General features: G+C 63.8%; 2 protein-coding genes across 4 annotated transcripts; one reads left to right on the top strand and one right to left on the bottom strand.

The window, feature by feature from the left end:
* The first annotated feature begins 734 nt into the window (after positions 1–734).
* On the top strand, positions 735–4,126 carry CALY (calcyon neuron specific vesicular protein). Its single transcript, XM_065920174.1, has 5 exons — positions 735–857; positions 1,216–1,329; positions 1,904–2,017; positions 2,874–3,238; positions 4,059–4,126. The coding sequence occupies exons 1-4, from the start codon at positions 735–737 to the stop codon at positions 3,210–3,212; spliced, it is 690 nt and encodes a 229-aa protein (XP_065776246.1). The 3' UTR covers positions 3,213–3,238; positions 4,059–4,126.
* A 6,522-nt stretch (positions 4,127–10,648) lies between these two features.
* On the bottom strand, positions 10,649–17,464 carry LOC136158380 (uncharacterized). Of its 3 annotated transcripts, none has more exons than XM_065920171.1 (3): positions 17,354–17,464; positions 13,428–13,643; positions 10,649–12,104 (listed from the first exon to the last, which is right to left on the bottom strand). In XM_065920171.1, exon 3 carries the CDS (start codon positions 12,073–12,075, stop codon positions 10,834–10,836), a length of 1,242 nt encoding a protein of 413 aa, XP_065776243.1. In that variant the 5' UTR covers positions 12,076–12,104; positions 13,428–13,643; positions 17,354–17,464; the 3' UTR covers positions 10,649–10,833. The 3 variants fall into 3 exon arrangements, with proteins under 3 accessions (XP_065776243.1, XP_065776244.1, XP_065776245.1); XM_065920172.1 differs by lacking the exon at positions 17,354–17,464 and adding an exon at positions 16,936–17,190; XM_065920173.1 differs by lacking the exon at positions 13,428–13,643 and having other exon boundaries at positions 17,354–17,434.
* Between the last annotated feature and the right edge of the window lie 1,957 nt (positions 17,465–19,421).

Raw genomic sequence — 19,421 nt, 5'->3', positions numbered from 1 at the left:
TCCTCTCTGCCACCTCCCCCCCCCCCAACTCCTGCCGCTTTTGGGAGCCCCAGCTCCCCAGATGGTCCACTCCCATGTACCCTGTGACTCCCATGCTCCGTGCAGCTAGAGCTTGGGTTTTTTCACCAGCAGCCTCTTTCTGTAGCTCTTTGTTACTTCCTGCATCTCCAGTAGGGTTGCCAGATAAAATATAGGATGCTCAGTTAAATTTGAATTTCAGAAAGACAATGAATAACGTTTTAGTATAAGTGTGTCCTGTACTGCATATTACATGGATATGCTACAAAAAGCAAAAGCATCCATGCTCATCTGAAATTCAGATCTGACCTGGTGTCCTGTACTTTTATTTGCTACATCTGGCCACCCAGCTCACCAGGCTTCTGTCTGGGATTGCTTCCATTGGTTGCTACGCTTAGAATGCCTCCTGGAGCCGTGGGCCAGTGGAAGGCTGCAGTGTGCCTGTCTGGGCAGTCACCAGTTAGAGGCATTACCACCTGCGCGGCTGTGGGGCTCAGAGGGGGTCCGCTGGGCAGGAAGGGACTACAGTCTTGTGGCTGAACTCACCCGGTTTGTCCTGAGGAGGTTGGCCTGGTTGCCCACGGCCTGTTCCAGCTCTGGTGTGAGGAGCATCAGGGCTAACCTGGGCCCTCTCAATGTCCAGCTGATGTGGGCATCTGTTAGGTGGCCAGTGACTCTGTGTCTGCCTCTGGACAGGACAAGGAGTGCCGTCCACCATGGTGAAGCTGAACTGCAGCTTCTCCGGAAAGACAGGCTCTGGGGATGGGGGTACCATGGACAGCGTCCCTCTGATCAGCCCCCTGGATGTCAGCCAGCTCCAGCCATCGTTCGCTGACCAGGTGAGGGGCCCTTCCCAGCCTGCCCTTTGAAACAAAGGACAGTGGGACATCTGTCCTTTAGGTGTGGCCTCCTCCAAGACAGTGCGCCCAGCAGAGGAAGGGCCGGGCTGAGCACCCCCGTGACCTGGTCAGCTCCCCCAGCACCCAGAACTGCCCTTTCCCCGGAGGGGCTCTGTCCATGGTCTGGCCAGGTCCTGCCTCAGCCCCAGCAGACTTCCAGCATCTCTCTCTCTTTGGCCTCAGCTGGTAGCCCCTAGAGCCCTGCCCCTAGCACCCACACTACAGGCCCGCTGACCTCTGGCCCCCTCCCTCCCAGCCATCCTAGTTCTGGGCCTTCCTGCATCATCCCTTCCCACAGGTGGTCATTAAGACACAGACGGAATACCAGCTGTCCTCTGGGGACCCGTCGACAAAGTTCTCCGACCTGGAGGGCCAGAAGCTGAGCGGCGGCCCGGAGGATGTGCGCAGCAGGGTAAGCGCCCGGCCTGTCCCTGGGGGTCAGGGCAAGGGGTAGACAGGTGCTGCCAGCTGCGGGCACCCAGACTCTGGGCTGGGTGGGTGGGCAGGGCTCCTTGGTCAGCATCCTGCTGACCACCCCATCAGAGGTGGGGGCTCAGGCCTGGGCAGCACCGTAAAGCCGGGGGGAGCCACTGCCCTGAGACGTGCTGCCTGCTCCAGTGGGTCGTCTGTGTCTCTTCCTCCGTGACTCCCGGGTTTCCCACATACGATGCAGTCACTTTTCCTGCTGTGTATCTGGCAAGTGTGTTTCCAACTCTTTACTACTGACAGCTTTTATGATCTGTTGTTATGTCACTAAATCGTGTCGGACTCTTTGTGGCCCTGAGGACCGGAGCCCGCCGGGCTCCTCTGTCCTCCACCATCTCCTGGAGTTCGCTCAGACTCATGAGTGATCTCTGGAGCCCTTCATGTTTCAGTGACAGATCTGCACCTCCTCTCCCCTCCTTTCTGAGAGGTCACTGCCCCCCCACACCCCGACCCCAGCCCAGCCTCACCCTCCCTTCTCCCTCTGACCTGTCCACTCCCAGATGCCCACGGGCCGGATGATCGCCTTCACCATGGCGCTCATGGGCTGCCTCCTGATCATGTACAAGGCCATCTGGTACGACCAGTTCAGCTGCCCCGACGGCTTCCTGCTTCGGGTAAGGCCGGCACTCTGGGCACTGGGGCTGGGAAGGACTGTGGAGCCCCGCAGGGAGCGTGCCAGTGAGGGTCCCACGGGGAGTCCAGGGGAAGGACTGGCCTCTCCACCGCTGCCCTGAGTACCCACCCCCTGCAGAAAGGAGGGCAATGGGTGTTTCTAGCTCTGTGGGAACATCACCTCCCAGGAATAGTCAAGTTTTACCTTTAGAAAAATTCAAAGAAAAGGGGCTTTAGCAAGAAGTTTTCTCTCCCTGTAATCTAAACAGTGAAGCCTAAGGAAGGAGGTGGCCGTGGTGAGTTTTCCACGCTTGGCAGGGGTTCCCCTTCCTCGTTTTCCTCTCTCAGCTTTCCTTATGAGATTTTTCTTTTTTTAATCATTTTCAGTGTATTTTTTTCGGAGACTCTTAAGTTTACAGTAGTTAAATCCTTCCCCTTTCCCCGTGGTCTCCGAGGTGAAAGCGCACCCCACAGTGGCCACCAATCCTCACTGTGCGTCCAGGGCTTCACCAGCTGCTCGCCCTGCAGTTGCTGGGACACCCTGGGGACCCGCGGGATGTGGCGGCTCAGTCGCCCGCCTTCTGTGCGGGGCTGGCTCCCGGTGGCGCCTTCAGTTCTGAATCAGAGGCCGCCCCTTGGTGACTGGAAGTTACGGCAGAAACAAATGCACTTAGGGGCGCTGCCTCCAGTATTATGGAACTGCTCAAAAGCAGAAGGTGACCGCCCACCCGCGGGTGCCCTGGAACGTGCCTCCCGCATCCCGGCCGACCTGGCCGCCGAGCCCAGGGGCGCGGCGCTTGCCACCGCCGCCGCCCCCCACGGCGCCCGGCTCGCGCCCCTGACCCGCCCTTCCCGCAGCACAAGATCTGCACCCCGCTGACCCTGGAGATGTACTACACCGAGCTCGACCCTGAGCACCACCGCAGCCTCCTGGCGGCCATCGGCGCCTACCCGGTGGGCCGCAAGCACGGCACGGAGACGCCCTGGCTGTCCGCGAGCTACCACGCCTTCAAGGAGGCGCCCCGGAGGGCGTCCAGGGCGCAAGCCCGCGCGGCGGCCGCGGCGGCGGTCACCGAGCCCTCCAGGAAGCCCACCGGGAAGCCCTCCGGGAAGCCTCCCGGGGACGCCGCGCTGCGGGGAGAGGAGGAGGCTGCGCCGAAGGTGGCGGGGAGCACGCCGCCCCCAGCCCCTCAGTGAGGGCCTCTGAGTCGCAGCCCCTCCGGGTATGTGTGCCCCCAGATAGGGCCCGAGGCCCTGGGGGACGCCGGCCCAGTCTGCTAGAGGCTGACACAGGGGTGCGCTCCGCCCTGGCGACCCCCATGACCGCGTGCGGGGCTGGGGCCGGGGGCAGGGACAGGGCGTGGGCGGGGTGGGGCGTGGGCGGGGCGGGGAGCGTGGGAAGGGGCGGGGCGTGGGACGGGGCGGGGCGTGGGGGGCGGGGTGAGGAATGTAGGCGGGGCAGGGGCGGGGCGTAGGAGGGGCGGGGCGTAGGAGGGGCGGGGAGCGTGGGAGGGGCGTGGGAGTGGGAGGGGGCGGGGCGTGGGAGGGGGCGGGGTGAGGAATGTAGGCGGGGTAGGGGTGGGGGGCAGGGACAGGGCGTGGGCGGAGTGGGGGTGGGGCGTGGGCGGGGCGGGGAGCGTGGGAAGGGGCGGGGTGAGGAGTGGGGGCGGGGTGAGGAATGTGGGCGGGGCGTAGGAGGGGCGTAGGAGGGGCGGGATGGAATGGGTGGGGGCGCGGATGGGGAGGGGAATGGAGGCGGGGCGGGGCGAGGCGGGGCGAAGGAGGGGCGGGATGGAATGGGTGGGGCGTGGATGGGGAGGGGAATGGAGGCGGGGCGAAGGAGGGTATGGGGTGGGGTGGGGCGTGGCGTGGGCAGGGCGGGGCAGGAATGTAGGCGGGGCGGGGCGGAGTGCAGCGTCAGGTGACCCGGAGGCGGGAGGACGGAGCTCAGCCTCGGGGTCCCCGCCCGCAGGTGGGCGATGGGCCGCTCTTGCGCCCGCCGTGCGTGGCGCGCCTTCACCCCTCCTCGGTGTGTCTCCGCAGCGCCCCACGCCGCGCGCACCTGTGGCCGCCCTCGCCCGAAGCCGCTCCCGCTGTGGTCGCTGTGGTCGTGCCCCTGCTCCCAGGCCCCCCAACTTGCTGCCGTCCCTCCTGCCCGTCCTGAGCCTCTAGCTCTGTCGCTTTTCTCTGAGTAAAGATTCACATCCACCTGGTCCCCTGAGCATCCTCCGTCCTCGGCCTTTTTCCTGCCGCCCCCACCCCCAATTCGGGCGCGCTCCCGCTTTGTGGCCAGCACCCCATTTGGGCGCCCTCCTTCCTCGTGTCCCCTTTACCCCGGCTTTTCTTTAGAAAAAAGTTTTAAAGCTCAACTTAAAAATATGTATTAATCTAGTAACCTTTGTATATGCCCTCACTTATTCCTGAGTTAATACGTCATTGTTATTGTTCAGCCGCTAATTTGTGTCCGAGTATGACCCCAAGAATTGCAGCCCGGCAGGCTTCCCTGTCCATCACCGTCTCCTAGAGCTGGCTCAAATTCATGCCCATTGAGTCGGTGATACCATCCAACCATCTCTTCTGTCGTCCATTCTCCTCCTGCCCTCAATCTTTCCCAGCATCAGGGTCTTTTCCAGTGAGTCAGCTCTTCGCATCAGGAGGCCACAAAGTATTGGAGCTTCAGCTTCAGCATCAGTCCTTCTAGTGAATATTCAGGACTGATTTTCTTTAGGATGGACTGGTTGGACCTCCTTGCAGTCCAAGGGACTCTCAAGAGTCTTCTCCAATACCGCAGTTCAAAAGCATCAATTCTTTGGCGTTCAGTCTTCTTTATTGTCTTATCCATTTAGTATATTTAATCCCTCTGAACTTTTTAAGACATTTCCCCAATGAGACAAACTTCTTAATTAGATTTCCTAAGGGTTTCAAACCCCAGGAATCTTCTGAACGTTTTAACATCCTGCTTCTCAGGACACCGCCCAACACCACAAGGTCAGAGTCAGATCTTAAACTGAAATTCCCTCACCTCCTAGAATTAAAACCCAAGGTTGTTGAGATGAAATTTAAACCATTTCGAATTAAAACAATTCACCTGTGCTACATTCTCTTAAGGCCCTCCTGGGTTTTCCATAGCAAACACCTTGAACTGATGCTTCCCTCACCCCCTTGGGTGCACCTACTCGGAGAGAGACACACAGCAGGGCTCCACCCTCCCCGCACGTCCTGCGGGCTCCCTCAACCCACCGGGCTCACCCGAGGGGGCAGGCAGCACCCTGCTGGCTCCGGGAGACGCTTCCAAGATGGACTCAGACCAAGAGGGCCATGGGTTCAGGCCAGCGTCAGGGTGTGGGCTGGGAGCCGGATCCAGGTGGCCTGCCGGGGACCCTGCAGTAGGTCCAGCCCGCAGTGCAGACCCTGCAGTAGAACAAGGCAGCCAGGACTCACCCCTCTGCCCTGCCTCTCCCCTGCCCCTCTGCGCTACGATGTGGTAGTGACCGTTCAAGGGTCCTGTCTGCACACATGTGCATGTACTCACATGCACACATACAGTCGTCCCTTGGTACTTCAGGGATTGGTTCCAGGACCCCCCTACAGATAGTGAAGTCTGTGGGTGCCAAAATCCAGGGATGCTCAAGTCCTTTATAGAAAATGGTGTAATACTGGCATGTAACCTACACACATTCCCCCCACCCCCGCTTACTTTAAATCATCTCTAGATTACTTATAATACCTAATACCATGTGAATACTATGTAGATAGTTGCCAGCTTGACAAGTTCAAGTTTTGCTCTTTGGAACGTTCTGGAATTTTTTTTCTTTAGTATTTCTGATGGGCAGTTGCTTGAATCCTCGGATGCAGAACCCAAGGGTACACAGTCGCATGTACACAGGCACATGCTCACATGCCAACAATGTGTGCACATGCACTCCCACCTCCCCCCCAGGTGTCCACGACGCAGCTACACACACACACACACACACACACACACACACACACACGTCCTTCTCCAGCTGGGGCAGAGGGTGGGGGTCGGCAGAGGAGGCAGCACACACAGACACACAGACACACACACACACACACACACACACACACGTCCTTCTCCAGCTGGGGCAGAGGGTGGGGGTTGGCAGAGGAGGCAGCACACACACACACACACACACACACACACACACACACACACACGTCCTTCTCCAGCTGGGGCAGAGGGTGGGGGTCGGCAGAGGAGGCAGCACACACACACACACACACACACGTCCTTCTCCAGCTGGGGCAGAGGGTGGGGGGTCGGCAGAGGAGGCAGCACACACACACACACACACACACACGTCCTTCTCCAGCTGGGGCAGAGGGTGGGGGGTCGGCAGAGGAGGCAACACACACACACACACACACACACACACACGTCCTTCTCCAGCTGGGGCAGAGGGTGGGGGTCGGCAGAGGAGGCAACACACACACACACACACACACACACACACACACACACGTCCTTCTCCAGCTGGGGCAGAGGGTGGGGGTCGGCAGAGGAGGCAACACACACACACACACACACACACACACACACACACACACACACGTCCTTCTCCAGCTGGGGCAGAGGGTGGGGGTCGGCAGAGGAGGCAACACACACACACACACACACACACACACACACACACACACACGTCCTTCTCCAGCTGGGGCAGAGGGTGGGGGTTGGCAGAGGAGGCAGCACACACACACACACACACACACACACACACACACGTCCTTCTCCAGCTGGGGCAGAGGGTGGGGGTCGGCAGAGGAGGCAACACACACACACACACACACACACACACACACACACACGTCCTTCTCCAGCTGGGGCAGAGGGTGGGGGTCGGCAGAGGAGGCAACACACACACACACACACACACACACACACACACAGAGGGTGGGGGTCGGCAGAGGAGGCAACACACACACACACACACACACACACACATACACACACACACACACACACACACACACACACACACACAGAGGGTGGGGGTCGGCAGAGGAGGCAACACACACACACACACACACACATACACACACACACACATACACACACACACACACACACACACACACACACACACACACACACACACACACACACACACACACACACACACGTCCTTCTCCGGCTGGGGGTCGGCAGAGGAGGCAGCCAGCCTGGGGTGTTGGTCGGGAACTCCCCTCAGAACTGGCCTCCCAAACCTGCAGGCTGGTGGCTACATCCGCAGGTGGGATATCGCCCCCTCAGGTTTCCTGCCACTCACCCAGCAGCCGGGACCCCGGGGCAGGGACCTGGGCCAGCAGCAGAAGTTGACTGCAGCCCTGCCATGGGGATGTGGGGCTGCGCAGTCTCTGGGGCCAGCCCCCTGAAACTCAGTCTCCTTGTCTGTAAAACTAGGACCCGGGCAAGCCCCCCCACATTGGGGTGCTGGGGCAGAGTCCGACAGGCACATGGGCCACTCGCTCTGGAGCCAGGCTTCCCAGGGACCTAGGGTCACCTTGCCAGCTCCCAGCTCCAGGGTGCCTTTTGCAGCCCACCTCCACTGCTGCTTGTCCTCACAGCAGTGCAGTCACCTGTGTGGACCCCCGCAGCACCAGGCAGCCCAGCTGTCTCCTTGGCCAAGATGTCTCTCAGATACAGCTGGACCCTGAGACCCATGGGGACCATCTAGACGAGGCAGTTGGGACCTGCCCTCACTCTCTGTCCCAGCTTCACCTGTTGCCTCCAGGCCCCACCCAAGTCTCTCCCCTGGGATGGACCTCTGGGGAGAGGACCCCGGTTCATGGCCTCAGCACAGTGCCCAGGACACCCAGAGCAGGTGCAGGACAGCCCTCTGCTGACCTCAGGCCAAATTCCACCTCCCTGTCCCCTTGGGGGAAAATTATAGCAAGGACAGCTCTGGTTCATCCCAACCACCCCTGGTAAAGCTCACCTGACCCACAGGGCAGAGTCCAGCCAGGTGGAGGGTCAGTGGAGGGGCCTAGAAAACCTTGGGGAATATCAGGGGTCCTAAAAGGCCCTGGAGGGTCCTATAGGGCCCAGGGACCTGATCACTCAGAGTCCCAGGTCACACCTGCTGAATCCAGGCCTGAGCTGGGATGAGGGGGTCTCAGGACATGGCCACCTTACCCTGGACGCCTTCCTCTCTTGTCTCATAGGAAACCTCGGGGCCAAAGTGGGGGTCTCTGCAGAGTCCGTGGGGTGCACACCAGCAGGTGGCATGCCGGCCGGGTGACCAGCAGCCTTGTGAGGGGCTTCCAGCACTGGGCAAAGCCTTAGGGCCCCGCTGTCTGTCACTGCACTGAGCGCTAGCCCCAGGCCCAGCGGAAGCGCTTTCCAGGGCATCTGCCCACAAAGACCCCTCAACTGCCCAGAGTGGGGGTCCTCACCTCTTGCTTCCACCGTGAAGACCCCACTCCCGGGTGCCCCACACCCTCTAGCCACTGGCAAGGCTAGGTGGTGAGGCTGAGAGGCCAGAGCAGGCAGTGTGACCCTGGGCAGCCCTGGATCCAGGCTGAGGAGAGGGGGGCGGAAGTCCTGCTATCCTGGAGCAGCAGCCCTGGATTGGGGGGCTGTGTTGGAGGTCGATCACCCTGGGGGCCCCCAACACCCTGGAAACCAGGGGCACTCTCGGGGGACCACCCCCAGGCCTGATGCTGCCCAGCCCCAGTGGTGAAATCCGCATAGGAACAGCGGGGGGGGGGGGGGGGCGGCCAACTCCCAAGAGCCCCATAGAGCCTCCAGGGCCAGCTACGGGCAGGGCCTGCCTGCCCCACACATGGTCCAAAAGTGGCTGGGATTTCTCACACACCCTGTAAGACAGTTTCGTGGAATGGCTCGTTTGAACATTTTCCCTTTCTTGTTGCACAAATGTGCTATTTCATGATGAAAAATCTCAGCCCTTTGAAGTGACAGATTGCCCTTCTTTTTGCCTGTCTCCCATGGCTTGGCACTGAAGGGCAGAAATGCTGCTGTCATCAGGAGCCACGGGGCCACAGGCATGCATACCTGTGGGTGCACATACATATGTGTGCGCGTGTGCCCACAGCAGGGCCTTGGACCCCCGCCCCACCTCCCCGTGCTGCCTCCAGGAGTCTGGCACGAAAGGGCAGCCGCTTGCCCGGCTCTGCGCCCGGGGCTCATGCTCTCTGGCACAGATGCCCTGGGCGCTGAGTGGACACTAGGGCTGGTCAGGTGCGGCCAGTGTGGCTGCGGGTGCCGCCTGTGCAATCGGAAGCAGTTCTGGCCTGGAGCCGGTGTGATGGACACGAGCTGACACTTTGCCAGGGACAGAGGACCCAGTGGAGTCGGTGGGGGGGGGGGGGGGTCCCTGGGAAGGCAGCAGGAGCCCCCACTGCTCCTTGAGGTTGCTTCTCCACATGAGGCCCAAATGGCGCCCTTGTCTTGGGCATCTCGGAGGCCAGGTGCTGGGACCCCGGCGGGGGGGGGGGGGGGGGAGGGTATCCAGCTGCTTCACTGCTGTCCCCCTGGAATGTTCTGGCACCAAGTCCATTCGGCACGCTCAGGGCTCACAGGACATGCCCCCCTGGGTAGCGTCCATCGCCACGTCCTGGCCACGCTGCTCCATTAGCCCCAACCCTTAACGTGCAGGGGGTCCAGGCCCCGCGGGCCGCGGAGAGGCTGCGTCGGAGACCATGGCGGGGCCCCCAAGGTCAAGGCCCCGCCTCCCCGGTGCCTTTGCTCACGCTGCCTGGCCCAGAGCCTCCTCTTCCGGGGCCTCGCACACTGGCCAGTTCCCGCTGGGGGACCCTGTTTGTGCCACCCTGGCTCTAGGACCGAGGTGACCCGTGAAGCCTCAGAGCTGCCTTTGCAGCTCGACAGACCACAAGGGACGATGAGACAGGGAGCCGTGTTCCTGCAGGGGCGGGCGGGTGGGATGGGAGTTGGGTTTAGTGCCTCAGGGTCCCTGGACTGGGCTGAGTTGGGTGGGGCTGGGTCCACTCTGGAGGCCTCATCTAAGGGGTGCCCGGCAGGCCTGGGAGGGAGGGCGCTGTGGCTCAGGGGCGGCTGGGCAGGCCCCTTGAGGGGCTGCATTTGCCTGCGATTCTGGGGCTGCTGTCCCGGGCTGCGCTTGACCGACTGCAAGGCTGCCCAGTCAGAGTGGCTGCGGGGCCGCGATACCACGCGGGGCTTAGCCGAGCCTTCGCCAGCACCGCACCCGGCCCTGGACCGCGGGCTCCCCGAGGAGGGCAGGAGCATTTGCCCAGCACTGGACTTGGATGCCAGCTGCTCACCTGCAGATCGGTAAGCTGAGGCCAGGGCAGAGACCGAGAGGCACTGCACATCTCCGCGGTCGTGCCCTGGTGTGTAGGAATCTCGGGGGCCCCAGCCAGAGTCCCGCTCGCGTGGTGTTCGCAGAGCGATGGGGCCTCGCCGTTCATCCAGGGCCGTCAGGTGCCGGCCTGCTGTCCCCACGCCCAGGCTGCTCTCCCGGGGAGGAACTGGGTCCGCGGAAAGGAAGCTCGCTTCCGGAGTCAGTGCGCTGGGGAGACGCCAGTCCTCTGCGGACACCTCCGCTTGGGAGGGGGCGCGGCGGCCCCAGACACGCCCTCTGCCGGCGGCAGGTCCGCAGTGCAGGAGCTGGGGCAGCTGGAGGGAAGTCTGCCGTCAGTTGGGTCTGACTGGGGGGGCGCACAGCGGACCGTGGGAGAGGCCTGTGTGCGCCCGCCGGGGCTCAGGGAAGCCTGCGTGCGCCCCCCGGGCTCAGGGAAGCCCAGTCCGCAGCGCCCCCAGGTGCGGCCGGGTATCCAGCAAGGGGCCCTGCCTCTGCCCTCAGACCGTCACACGGGGTTCAACTCGCTCCCCCTGCCCCCCGAGTCTCCTCAGCTGCAGAGACACGAACTGGCAGAAGCACAGGCCCACCTCCAGGTGGCCAGCGGGCCCTGCGGCCTCCTCCCACTGGGGGAAGTGCCCGTGGGCGAGGCAGCAGGCGTAGCTGGAGGCGAACCGCAGGATGGCCTCCTGGAACGCGGCCTCGCCCTCGGGGGCGTCCAGGAAGGCCCGCTTGCAGTCGCCCAGCAGCACGTACACGAAGTAAAGCTTGTTCTTGGTCTCGCAGCCCATGAGCACCGAGTGCGGCGCCAGCAGCAGGTTGGCCTCCCCGACGCGGCACGCCAGCTCCCGCAGGGTCCTCTTGGAAGACCTTCGGAACCAGCACAGGGTGTTGATGCTTAAGATCATGAAAAAGGGGCCGAGAAATACACTGGCGCAGATCACGAGGAGCCGCTGAGCTGGCTGGTTTTGCCAGGCCCCGAAGATGAAGGGTAAGAACAGCGAGGCCACGGAGAGGAGAATCAGGACTATGGCAAGGATGACCCTGCAGCCCAGATAACGCAGGAGGCAGCGGGGCGAGCGCACGCCGTTCAGGATGCCCACGGCTCGCTTGTACAGCTCGGGGTCCTCCAGCACCTCCTTCAGGGGGTCCGGCACGGCCAGAGTGCTGAAGCTGCCCACCTTCCACGAAGGCAGGCTGTCCCTGTTGATGCAGTCCAGGGTCAGCAGGGCCTTCCCGCTGTAGAGGGCGGGGGTCGAGCGCAGGGCCGGGGGGCGCGCCAGGTGCTGGTTGGGGGTACACAGCAGCTGCACCAGCTTCTGGTAGAAGCGGCCGTCCGTGGCCTCCAGGTAGGTCAGGTGACTGAGGTGCAGCGGGACCCGGCAGGGCCGCAGCAGGACGGGGAGGACCGGCTTCCTCTCCAGGCAGGAGCCCACGAGCGACAGGTCGGCCTCCAGGAGGCACCAGCGGCTTTGCACGAAGTCCTCGCTCAGCACCAGCAGCACCTTCTGGCTCTGTTGGATGCAGCCCGCCATGTTCTCCAGCACGTTCCTGCCGGGCGTGAAGTCCCGCTCGTGCAGGCACACCCTCAGCCCCGGGAGCTCGGCCTCCAGGCGGCCAGCGAGGCCGTGGGTCCACACGGCGTCCACGCTGCTGTAGCTCACAAACAGGTGGAACTGATCGCTGGGCCTCAGCGGGGGGATGGCCGGGGCCACGGCTTCCTCCCCGGCGCAGGAAGCCATGTGTGCTTCCCCGGATCTGCCTCTGGTCCCTGAGAAGAAAACCACCCTTAGGCTGCAGGAGGTGGAGATGGACAAGCTGACTCAGAAGAGGAACCACGGCCGACCCTCTGCAGAGGTGGAGCCGCGGATACAGAAGGCCGCGGCCAACCCGGGAAGCCGCCAACCACCGAAACCTGCCAGGGTGCGGTCAGTGACGGTCACCCTTACCCTCCCAACTCGGGACCCACCAGAGGAAGTCACAGGCGCCCCTAACCCGTCCCGAGGACTCAGCCTCCCGGGGGGGGCCCTGAGCCCCTCCCACTCTGCGGCCTGCCTTGGGGTCTCCACCGAACCCCAGTGACTGGGACCCTGCTCCAGCACACCCTGGGGCTCTGCCCTCGGCGGAGCCCACTCAGGGCCTCTGGGGACATCCACAGGACATCTGGCTCCAAAAGGCCTAGGGCTCACGGTGGCCACACCTCCAGTCCCCCGTGGTTCACGAGTCCATAGGCACGGGAGGCTGATGTCTGTGCCCGCCCAGATTTCCTGGGCTGAGATCCCAACCCCAAGGTGATGGTCTAAGGGGGTGGGGCTCTGGGGAAGTGACGAGGTCACCGGTGGAGCCCCCAGGCTGGGGTCAGTGTCCTTCTGAAGGAGACCCCATGGAGTTCCTGCCACCCCCTCCCACCCTTGCAGGAGGACCCGGTGTCGAGGGGCCAGGAGTGGGCCTCAGGGAGCCATACCCAAGTCCCAAGGCCTGCAGCCTCCAGCCTCCGGGGCGGCGGGAGGGCACCGGGGCTGTGCAGTCACCTCCCACGGTGCCGGCAGCGCAGCGAGTGCACTGGCTGGGTCCTCCCAGCAACGTGCCCCAGGGAGTGGTCACGCCATGCGGGGCCCTGGACTGCCTACCTCTGCACACACCTCCCTGCCTCCCTCTGCACACAGCCTCCCACTGAGGCGCCGCCGCGCCGTCAGGAGCCAGAGCTGATCCTGGGCCGCCCTCACAGGTCTGCCTGCTTGTCCCCAAGAGCAGCTCCTTCCATGGCTCAGTCCTGCAGGCTTCCTCGCACACCCACAGCCCCGTGTCAGTCCCAGCAAGCAGCCCTCAACCCTGCAGTCCCAAGGCGGGCTGTGACCTCACAGCCTCTGGGGCCTCCAGCTTGGACCCCTCCCCACTTGGGCGAACAGGGTGAGGGTCACGAGGGCCAGGTCAGTTGGGGAAGCCCCCTGTGGTCTAGCCCTCCCTGCCCTTCCCTCAGGGCCCCTACACCTCACGTCAGCCGGGCAGCTGAGAACCTGGGGAGGAGGCGCTGAGGCTCTGAGCGATGCTCTGGGGAAGCCTGGCACTTGGAACACCCCCGGCCTCCTCTCACCTCCAAGAGGGAGAGGGTGCTCCCCCGCAGCGTCCAGGCGTCCGGGAGGCAGGGGCTGCTGCTGTGCTTCGTGGGCACCAAGGGCCTCCACTGCGATGCCCACGCTGCCCGCTCCCCACGCCCGTCCTCAGAGGAGGCCTGGGGGCAGCCGGGGCGCTTCTGCCCCAGACAGAAGGACTTCTGCAGCCAACGCTTTCTGAGACATCCCTGCTAAATCTGATGAACAGCAGAAAAGTGAAAAAAGGAAACAAGTTGAGGAAGGAGGGGGTTTCAGGAGAAGTGGCCAGTGAGGCTGCCGCTGGGAAAGGGCACAGCTGGTCATGGAGGCGGGACGGCAGGGGCTCGCTTGGAATCCACCTGAGGTTGGTGCCGGGAGAGCAAGAGGTTCTGGCGGGGCCTGGAGCTCTCTGGAGGCTGGGCCGGACCCTCCTGCTAGAAGCAGTGGTGGACAGCGCCGTGGTGACCGTTCTCAGGAGGGCACGCCAGGCTGGGGTCAGGGACAGGGAGTGCACACGGTACCTGGGGCTGGCCGCCCGCTCTGAGGCACGGTCCCAGCTGCTGGTGACTCTCCCCAAACAGCTGCTCTCCTCCAGGATCCTCGCCCTGGGGGCGGGGACGGGCGGCCCCACCCTACTGTGGCTTCTGGAAACCCTCCCTCCCGTCCCCAGTGCTGCCCAGTGACTGGAGAGAGTCACCTGTGTCCCTCTGGGCCTCGACATCTCCCTCCCACCTGGGGAAGCCGGCCCCCGAACGCTCCTCTCCGATCTGGGCCACTAGACAATGTGATCACTTGGAAAAAACTGCTTGTCAGCTTCATACCCAAGAAACACAAGCTAAATCAACATGCTGTGTGCTAAGTCACTTCAGTCATGTCTGCTCTTTGCGACCCCGTGGACTATAGCCCATCAGGTTCCTCTGCCCATGGAATTCTCCAGGCAAGAATACTGGAGTGGGTCGCCATGCTTTTCTCCAGGGGATCTTCCTGACCCAGGGATTGAACCCGGGTCTCCCGCTAGCAGGCGGACTCTACCATCTGACCCATCTTTCCACTTAAAAACCTGAATGTCACATGGACAGGATAGAGTTAGAGAAAGTCCGCTGGTGACCAGAGCACTGAAAACAGGGGAACAGAGCTGTGAGCTCAGACTCGCTTGGGAGCCCCAGCAGCAGCTCCGCGTGACCGCGGCCCTGACCACAGATGCTGACTGTGCAGGACGGGATGCTCCTGGCTGGAACCCCGCTGGGGACCCTGGGGCTCTGTGCTGTCCTTGGGGCAGAGCCCAGGAGGACTCCTGCCCCAGCCGGGCTGGGGTCCTGCTCTGCTATCAGCACCCTTGACCTGGAGGAAAAGAGAGGGAACCAACACCCCGTGCCCCCTGGAGCATGCTCCCTGCTCTCTCAGGGACGGGGAGGGGTGCTCCCTCCTTCCTTCCCATCAAGACTGGACTGCTGGCTGGACAAGCTGGCTGCTGTCTGAGCCTTTGATCGGTGTTTGGACAAGCGCGGGTGCTGCCAGGAGGAGTGGGCCCTGCTGACAAGCGGGGTCCCCAGATGGCTCCTCCCGAGCTCCTGTGGCCCCTTGGTCAGTCCCAGGGCTCCAGCCACAGCCAGTCTCCATTGCCCCTGCTGGTCACCCTTTCCCTCTTCGCTTCCAGATCTCAGGGGGGGCCTCTGAGTAAGGCCCCCTGGAGTCTCACCTCTTCCCCAGGGGCCCCCAGCACAGGCGCTGTGTCCCAGTTCACTGGCCCTGCTCGGCAAGGTTAGGAGGTGGACACAGTGGGCATCCGTGTGTCCAGCCTGCCAAGCGGCAGACGTATTTGAGATGGACGAGAGGGAGGGAGAACCAAGCTCAGGTCAGCTTCCCACATAACAGGCTCCTCTGCCCTGGGTCAAACGTGTCCACACCTGGATTATGGCCACCCCAGGTGCAGCTCCAGGCCCAGGGAAGGCCTCAAGTGGGGCCTTCAGTCCCCACTCCCCAGGCCTGGGCATGCCGACAACCCCAGGAAGGGTCTAGGTTGGACAGCAGCCTCAGGCAAGGGCAGGTGGAAGGGCCTCTGACTGGGGTTGGAAATGGTGCTGGTGGCTGGCTCTGTGCTCAGCTGTGACTGGCCGGGGGCACAGACAGCCTCAAGCAGGCCGAGCCCACCGCCCAGAGCCCAGAGGGAGGGCAGGCCCCCAACTCCGCACAGCAGGCTGGGGGGTGGGGGAGACATGTGCCCCCCTCAGATGGAACCGTGCCTCCCACCTACTTGATCTTGAGAGCTCAGGCCTGGGCAGCCAGCCAGGCACTCAGTTCCTCTCTGTTTTCAAGGCAATAACAGGATGCTGGCCCAACTCCCTCACCCCGTCTGGAACTTCCTAGGGGGCAGCCAGTGGGGGGGTCCTTGTGGCGGCAGCTTCCTGCCTTCCTGCCAGTCTGTGTGCTGAGGCACCTCAGGCAGATGATCGGGCAGGAACCCACAGGTCAAGGCAGAGACTGAGTGCAATTTTAGAAAAGACAGACAGACCTTGCTGGGTGGGGGGACACTCGGCAGGGCTGTGCCCACAACAGACCCCGAAGGGACTGTGGGGGCCACGGGGGCCAGGGAGAGCCTCCGGTCCTGGGAGTGGTCCTGCTTCCCAGGGGTGCTGCACAGGGGTGGGGGAGAAGGGGACCTGAGACCCACAGTCCCAGCTGAGGCCCGTGGGAGGCGAGGGTGCCGGTCAGCGCGGGGCATGTCCATAGCTGTCCTGCAGCTTCACCTGGTCAGACTGAGGTTCACCCACGGAGGCCCCTGGCCATGTGAGGTCTCTGCACTCACGGTCCCAGATTTCAAAGGAGCCCTTCCTGGGCCTCATCACAAGGTGGAGGCCAGCAGGAGACCCGAGGGCCCCAGTCTGACAGGTGTCCCTGGGGCCCTGGGTTTGGCAGCCCCGTTGAAAGCGGGACCAGCGAAGTGGAACCAGCCCCAGCACTGCAGGTCTTTGGGCTCCGGGAGCCACAGGTGGGTGGGGGGGAATCCGTTGTCTGTATATGTGCGAGGGTGGGTGGTGTGGCTGAAGGGAAGGCCATGCCAAGGAGAGGCCTTCCCAGAGCCTGCTGAAGGAGAGGCGGAGGAAGTTGCAAGGCCCAGGGGACAGGGGAGTTGGGGACCCAGGCTTTCTTGTGGCGCCAGGCCCAGGGACGGGCTCCACTCTGCAGAGCCCCTCAGAAGTCCCCCACACCCTGTGACAAGCAGGAGCCCTGGTCCCTGAGATCTCAGGGCAGCGGGACCCCTCATGTCACCTCCAGCCTCAAACCCCAGGCCCTGAAGATCCCTTATGCAGCCTTGGGGGGAAGCACAGCAAGGCCTGGGGAGGCGAGGTCTGAGCTGGAGTGGGGCCCCAAGGAGTTGTTCTCTAGAGTTCCTTCCTGGCTCCCTAGGGCTGCATTCCAGGGCCAGGCCACAGCCTGAAAAAGCCCCACAGCTATTTCTTCAATGAATGAATGAATGAGCAAATGAATGAATGAAGCGAGTCTACATACCGGCTCTGCCCCCTTGCATGAAGAGCTGATTGTTCCAGGTAGAGAACAGACACCCCAGGAAGACGCGTGCAAACGGAAAGTGCCCTCCTCCGACTCCCACCCACATGTTTGCTGGCCAGGCCCTCACGGCCGCGGACAGAGCTGGGGGCTAAGGGAACAGGAGCTGACCCCCAAGGGCGCCAATCCACCACGACCCCCTCCCCTGCCATCAGCTCGAGCTGCCAGGGGCAGGACCTATGGGGTCCTTCACACCACCCGCTCCAGGCGGGCCAGCACAGCCTCTGAGGCCCGAGCTCCAGGACAACTGGGATGGGGTCTTGGCAGCCTATCCCCTAAACCTGTCCGAATTTTCTCTCCTTCTCCGTCTCATTCTTTCAACAGACACTAAAAACAACCAAACAGCACCTGGGAGACGCACCTGGTCGCTGTGGGGTCAGGACGGCTGGTCACGCACGGCCTCGCAGAATCAGGCCGGGCCGTGTCCACGCGTGCCTGCCCAAGCGGCGCGGGACGGGACTGGGCGGCCCGGGGCGGGGCGGGGCTTCGCTTCCTCCCTGAGCGTAGACTCCGCCCCCGCAACCATGATCCCGCCCCCGCGCTCCGGCACAGAGGGGCCCGGCGGGGAAGGGCAGGGTGGGGCGGGGCTTCCCAGAGCGTAGGCTCCGCCTCCTCGACCTTGACCTCTTCCCCCGGGCGTCGGTTTCTCCGCCGGTTTTAATCAAGTTGAAAAGGAAAGGATAAAAAGGAGCTGAACCCCAGGGGCCAGACGGCAGCTCCGCGCGGGGTGGGAGCGCTGAGGACGCCGCGAAGCCGGCGGGGGCGTCAAAAGGGCAAAAAACCTGGGCGAAGACGGAGGAGGGAGGCCGGGGAGGAGGCGGCGTGTGTGGGGAGAGGAGCGGAGAGGCGGGTGTGAGGGGAGGCAGTGGTGGGCGGGGAGAGCCAGGAGAAGCGGCCCGAGATGCCGCGCTAGGAGCGGGAGGCCGGCTCGGGGAGGGCGGCGGGGGCGGGAAGGAGCGGCCGCCGGACCGGCCCGGCGCCCTCCCCGGGATCTGCCCGGCCTCCCCCCTAGGCCCCGCCGGGCCGTTGGCGTCTGAGGGCCGCTGCCGGCCGGGGGACTCCGCTGCGGGACGCTCCAGAAGCCTCCTGGGCACCCAGGGCACGGAGCCTGGGCCGGGCTCTCTGCTTGGGAGGCCGACGGGGGGGGCTGGCGTGAGTCCCGGCAGCCGACGGGAGGAGCGCGCCTCTCCCCGGTGACCGGGGACGCCCTCGTGTGCACGACAGAGGCGCCGCGCCCCTGCCCGACCTCGGGGGCTCCTGCGGGGAGCCGGGGACGTGGCTCTGGCCCTCGCGTGGGAAGCCTGCTGCCAGCCGGCGCCGGCCCTGCGCTCCCGAAGCCAGAAGGGCCGGATCGGAGAGTCTGGGGCTGGGAGCCCTCGTGGCCAGAGCACCTCTGAGTCGGGGAGCCTGGCTTCCTCGGCCGCTGTGGGAACCGAGGACCACAGGGCGTAGCCCTCGCCCTCGGGGTGCGGAGGGCCCGCGGCTTCCTGCCCCTCCGCCTCCCGGGTCCGAGGGGCAGGACCTGCGTGGACCTCCGCCTGCGGCAGCTCAGCCCGACCTCCCTTCAGCCCCACACCTGGTGGACGAGGGGAGATGGAAGGGTGGGCAGCGAGCCCCCCGGGGAGAGGCAGGGCTGTGAAGATGCTCCTCACCAGAGCGCCCTCACTGGGGACATCGGGCAGCCCCCCTGGGAGGAGCACTGGCCCACTGCCCAGGGGTCTGGGGCCGAGCCTCAGCGGGCTGCCTGAGCCCTGCTCTGCCCCTTGTCGGGGTGGACCCCTCAGGGTCCCGGGCGCCTTTCCTGGGATTGTAGAGGGAGTGGCTGCCTCCGGAAGAGGACTGGGACTGGCCGTGGTGGGTCCCGTCCTGCTTTACCGCCGACAACCTGGGAAGCATTGTCCTTTTCTGGGTAGTGTGTGGCCACAGGCTGCCCAGCCCGGACCTGGCGGGGGGGGGGGCGGGGGGGGAGCAGGCTCATCTTGGGTGACCGAGGCCACATGGCAGGGAGTGCCTGGGTCCTAGGAGCTTCCCCTTGACAGGGAACGGGCCGGGGAGGATGCACTTTCTGGGGCCGGTCCCTTTGGCCCTCACTGCAAGTTGGCCTCCAGCCTGGCCATGTTCAGGAGCAAGGCCATCAGCGCAGAGAGAACTTCCTGAGGCAGGGTCTGTTCAGTGTGAACAGAAGTGCCAGAGCACCCTTGAAAGTCCCCTGCAGCTCCCGTCTGAGGTTCTGGGGCCGCCCCAGCTCTGGCTTACTTTGGCCCTGGACCCAGACCAGGCTGGCTGACGCGGCCTGTGTGTGACCTTGCCCCAGAGAGGCAGGCAAGGCGGCACCTCCATCTTTCCGCTTCGTGCCTGAGCGCAGGGCCAAGAGGGCCACCCCCCGGCCTGTCCCCGGGACCAGGGCCTGCTGGCTGGCTTGAGTCGGC

This window comes from Muntiacus reevesi, chromosome 2 (assembly GCF_963930625.1).
Source record: "Muntiacus reevesi chromosome 2, mMunRee1.1, whole genome shotgun sequence".
Lineage (NCBI taxonomy): Eukaryota > Metazoa > Chordata > Mammalia > Artiodactyla > Cervidae > Muntiacus > Muntiacus reevesi.
Note: the sequence above shows the minus strand (reverse complement) of the source record. Positions and strands in the feature narration are given on the sequence as shown.

Bases quoted from the DNA above. Each gene is read 5' to 3' on its own strand.
- LOC136158380 (XM_065920171.1), bottom strand. From the start codon at position 12,075: ATGGCTTCCTGCGCCGGGGAGGAAGCCGTGGCCCCGGCCATCCCCCCG.
- CALY (XM_065920174.1), top strand. From the start codon at position 735: ATGGTGAAGCTGAACTGCAGCTTCTCCGGAAAGACAGGCTCTGGGGAT. The intron at 858-1,215 runs GTGAGGGGCCCT...CCCTTCCCACAG, and splicing joins AGCCATCGTTCGCTGACCAG to GTGGTCATTAAGACACAGAC. The intron at 2,018-2,873 runs GTAAGGCCGGCA...CCCTTCCCGCAG, and splicing joins CCGACGGCTTCCTGCTTCGG to CACAAGATCTGCACCCCGCT.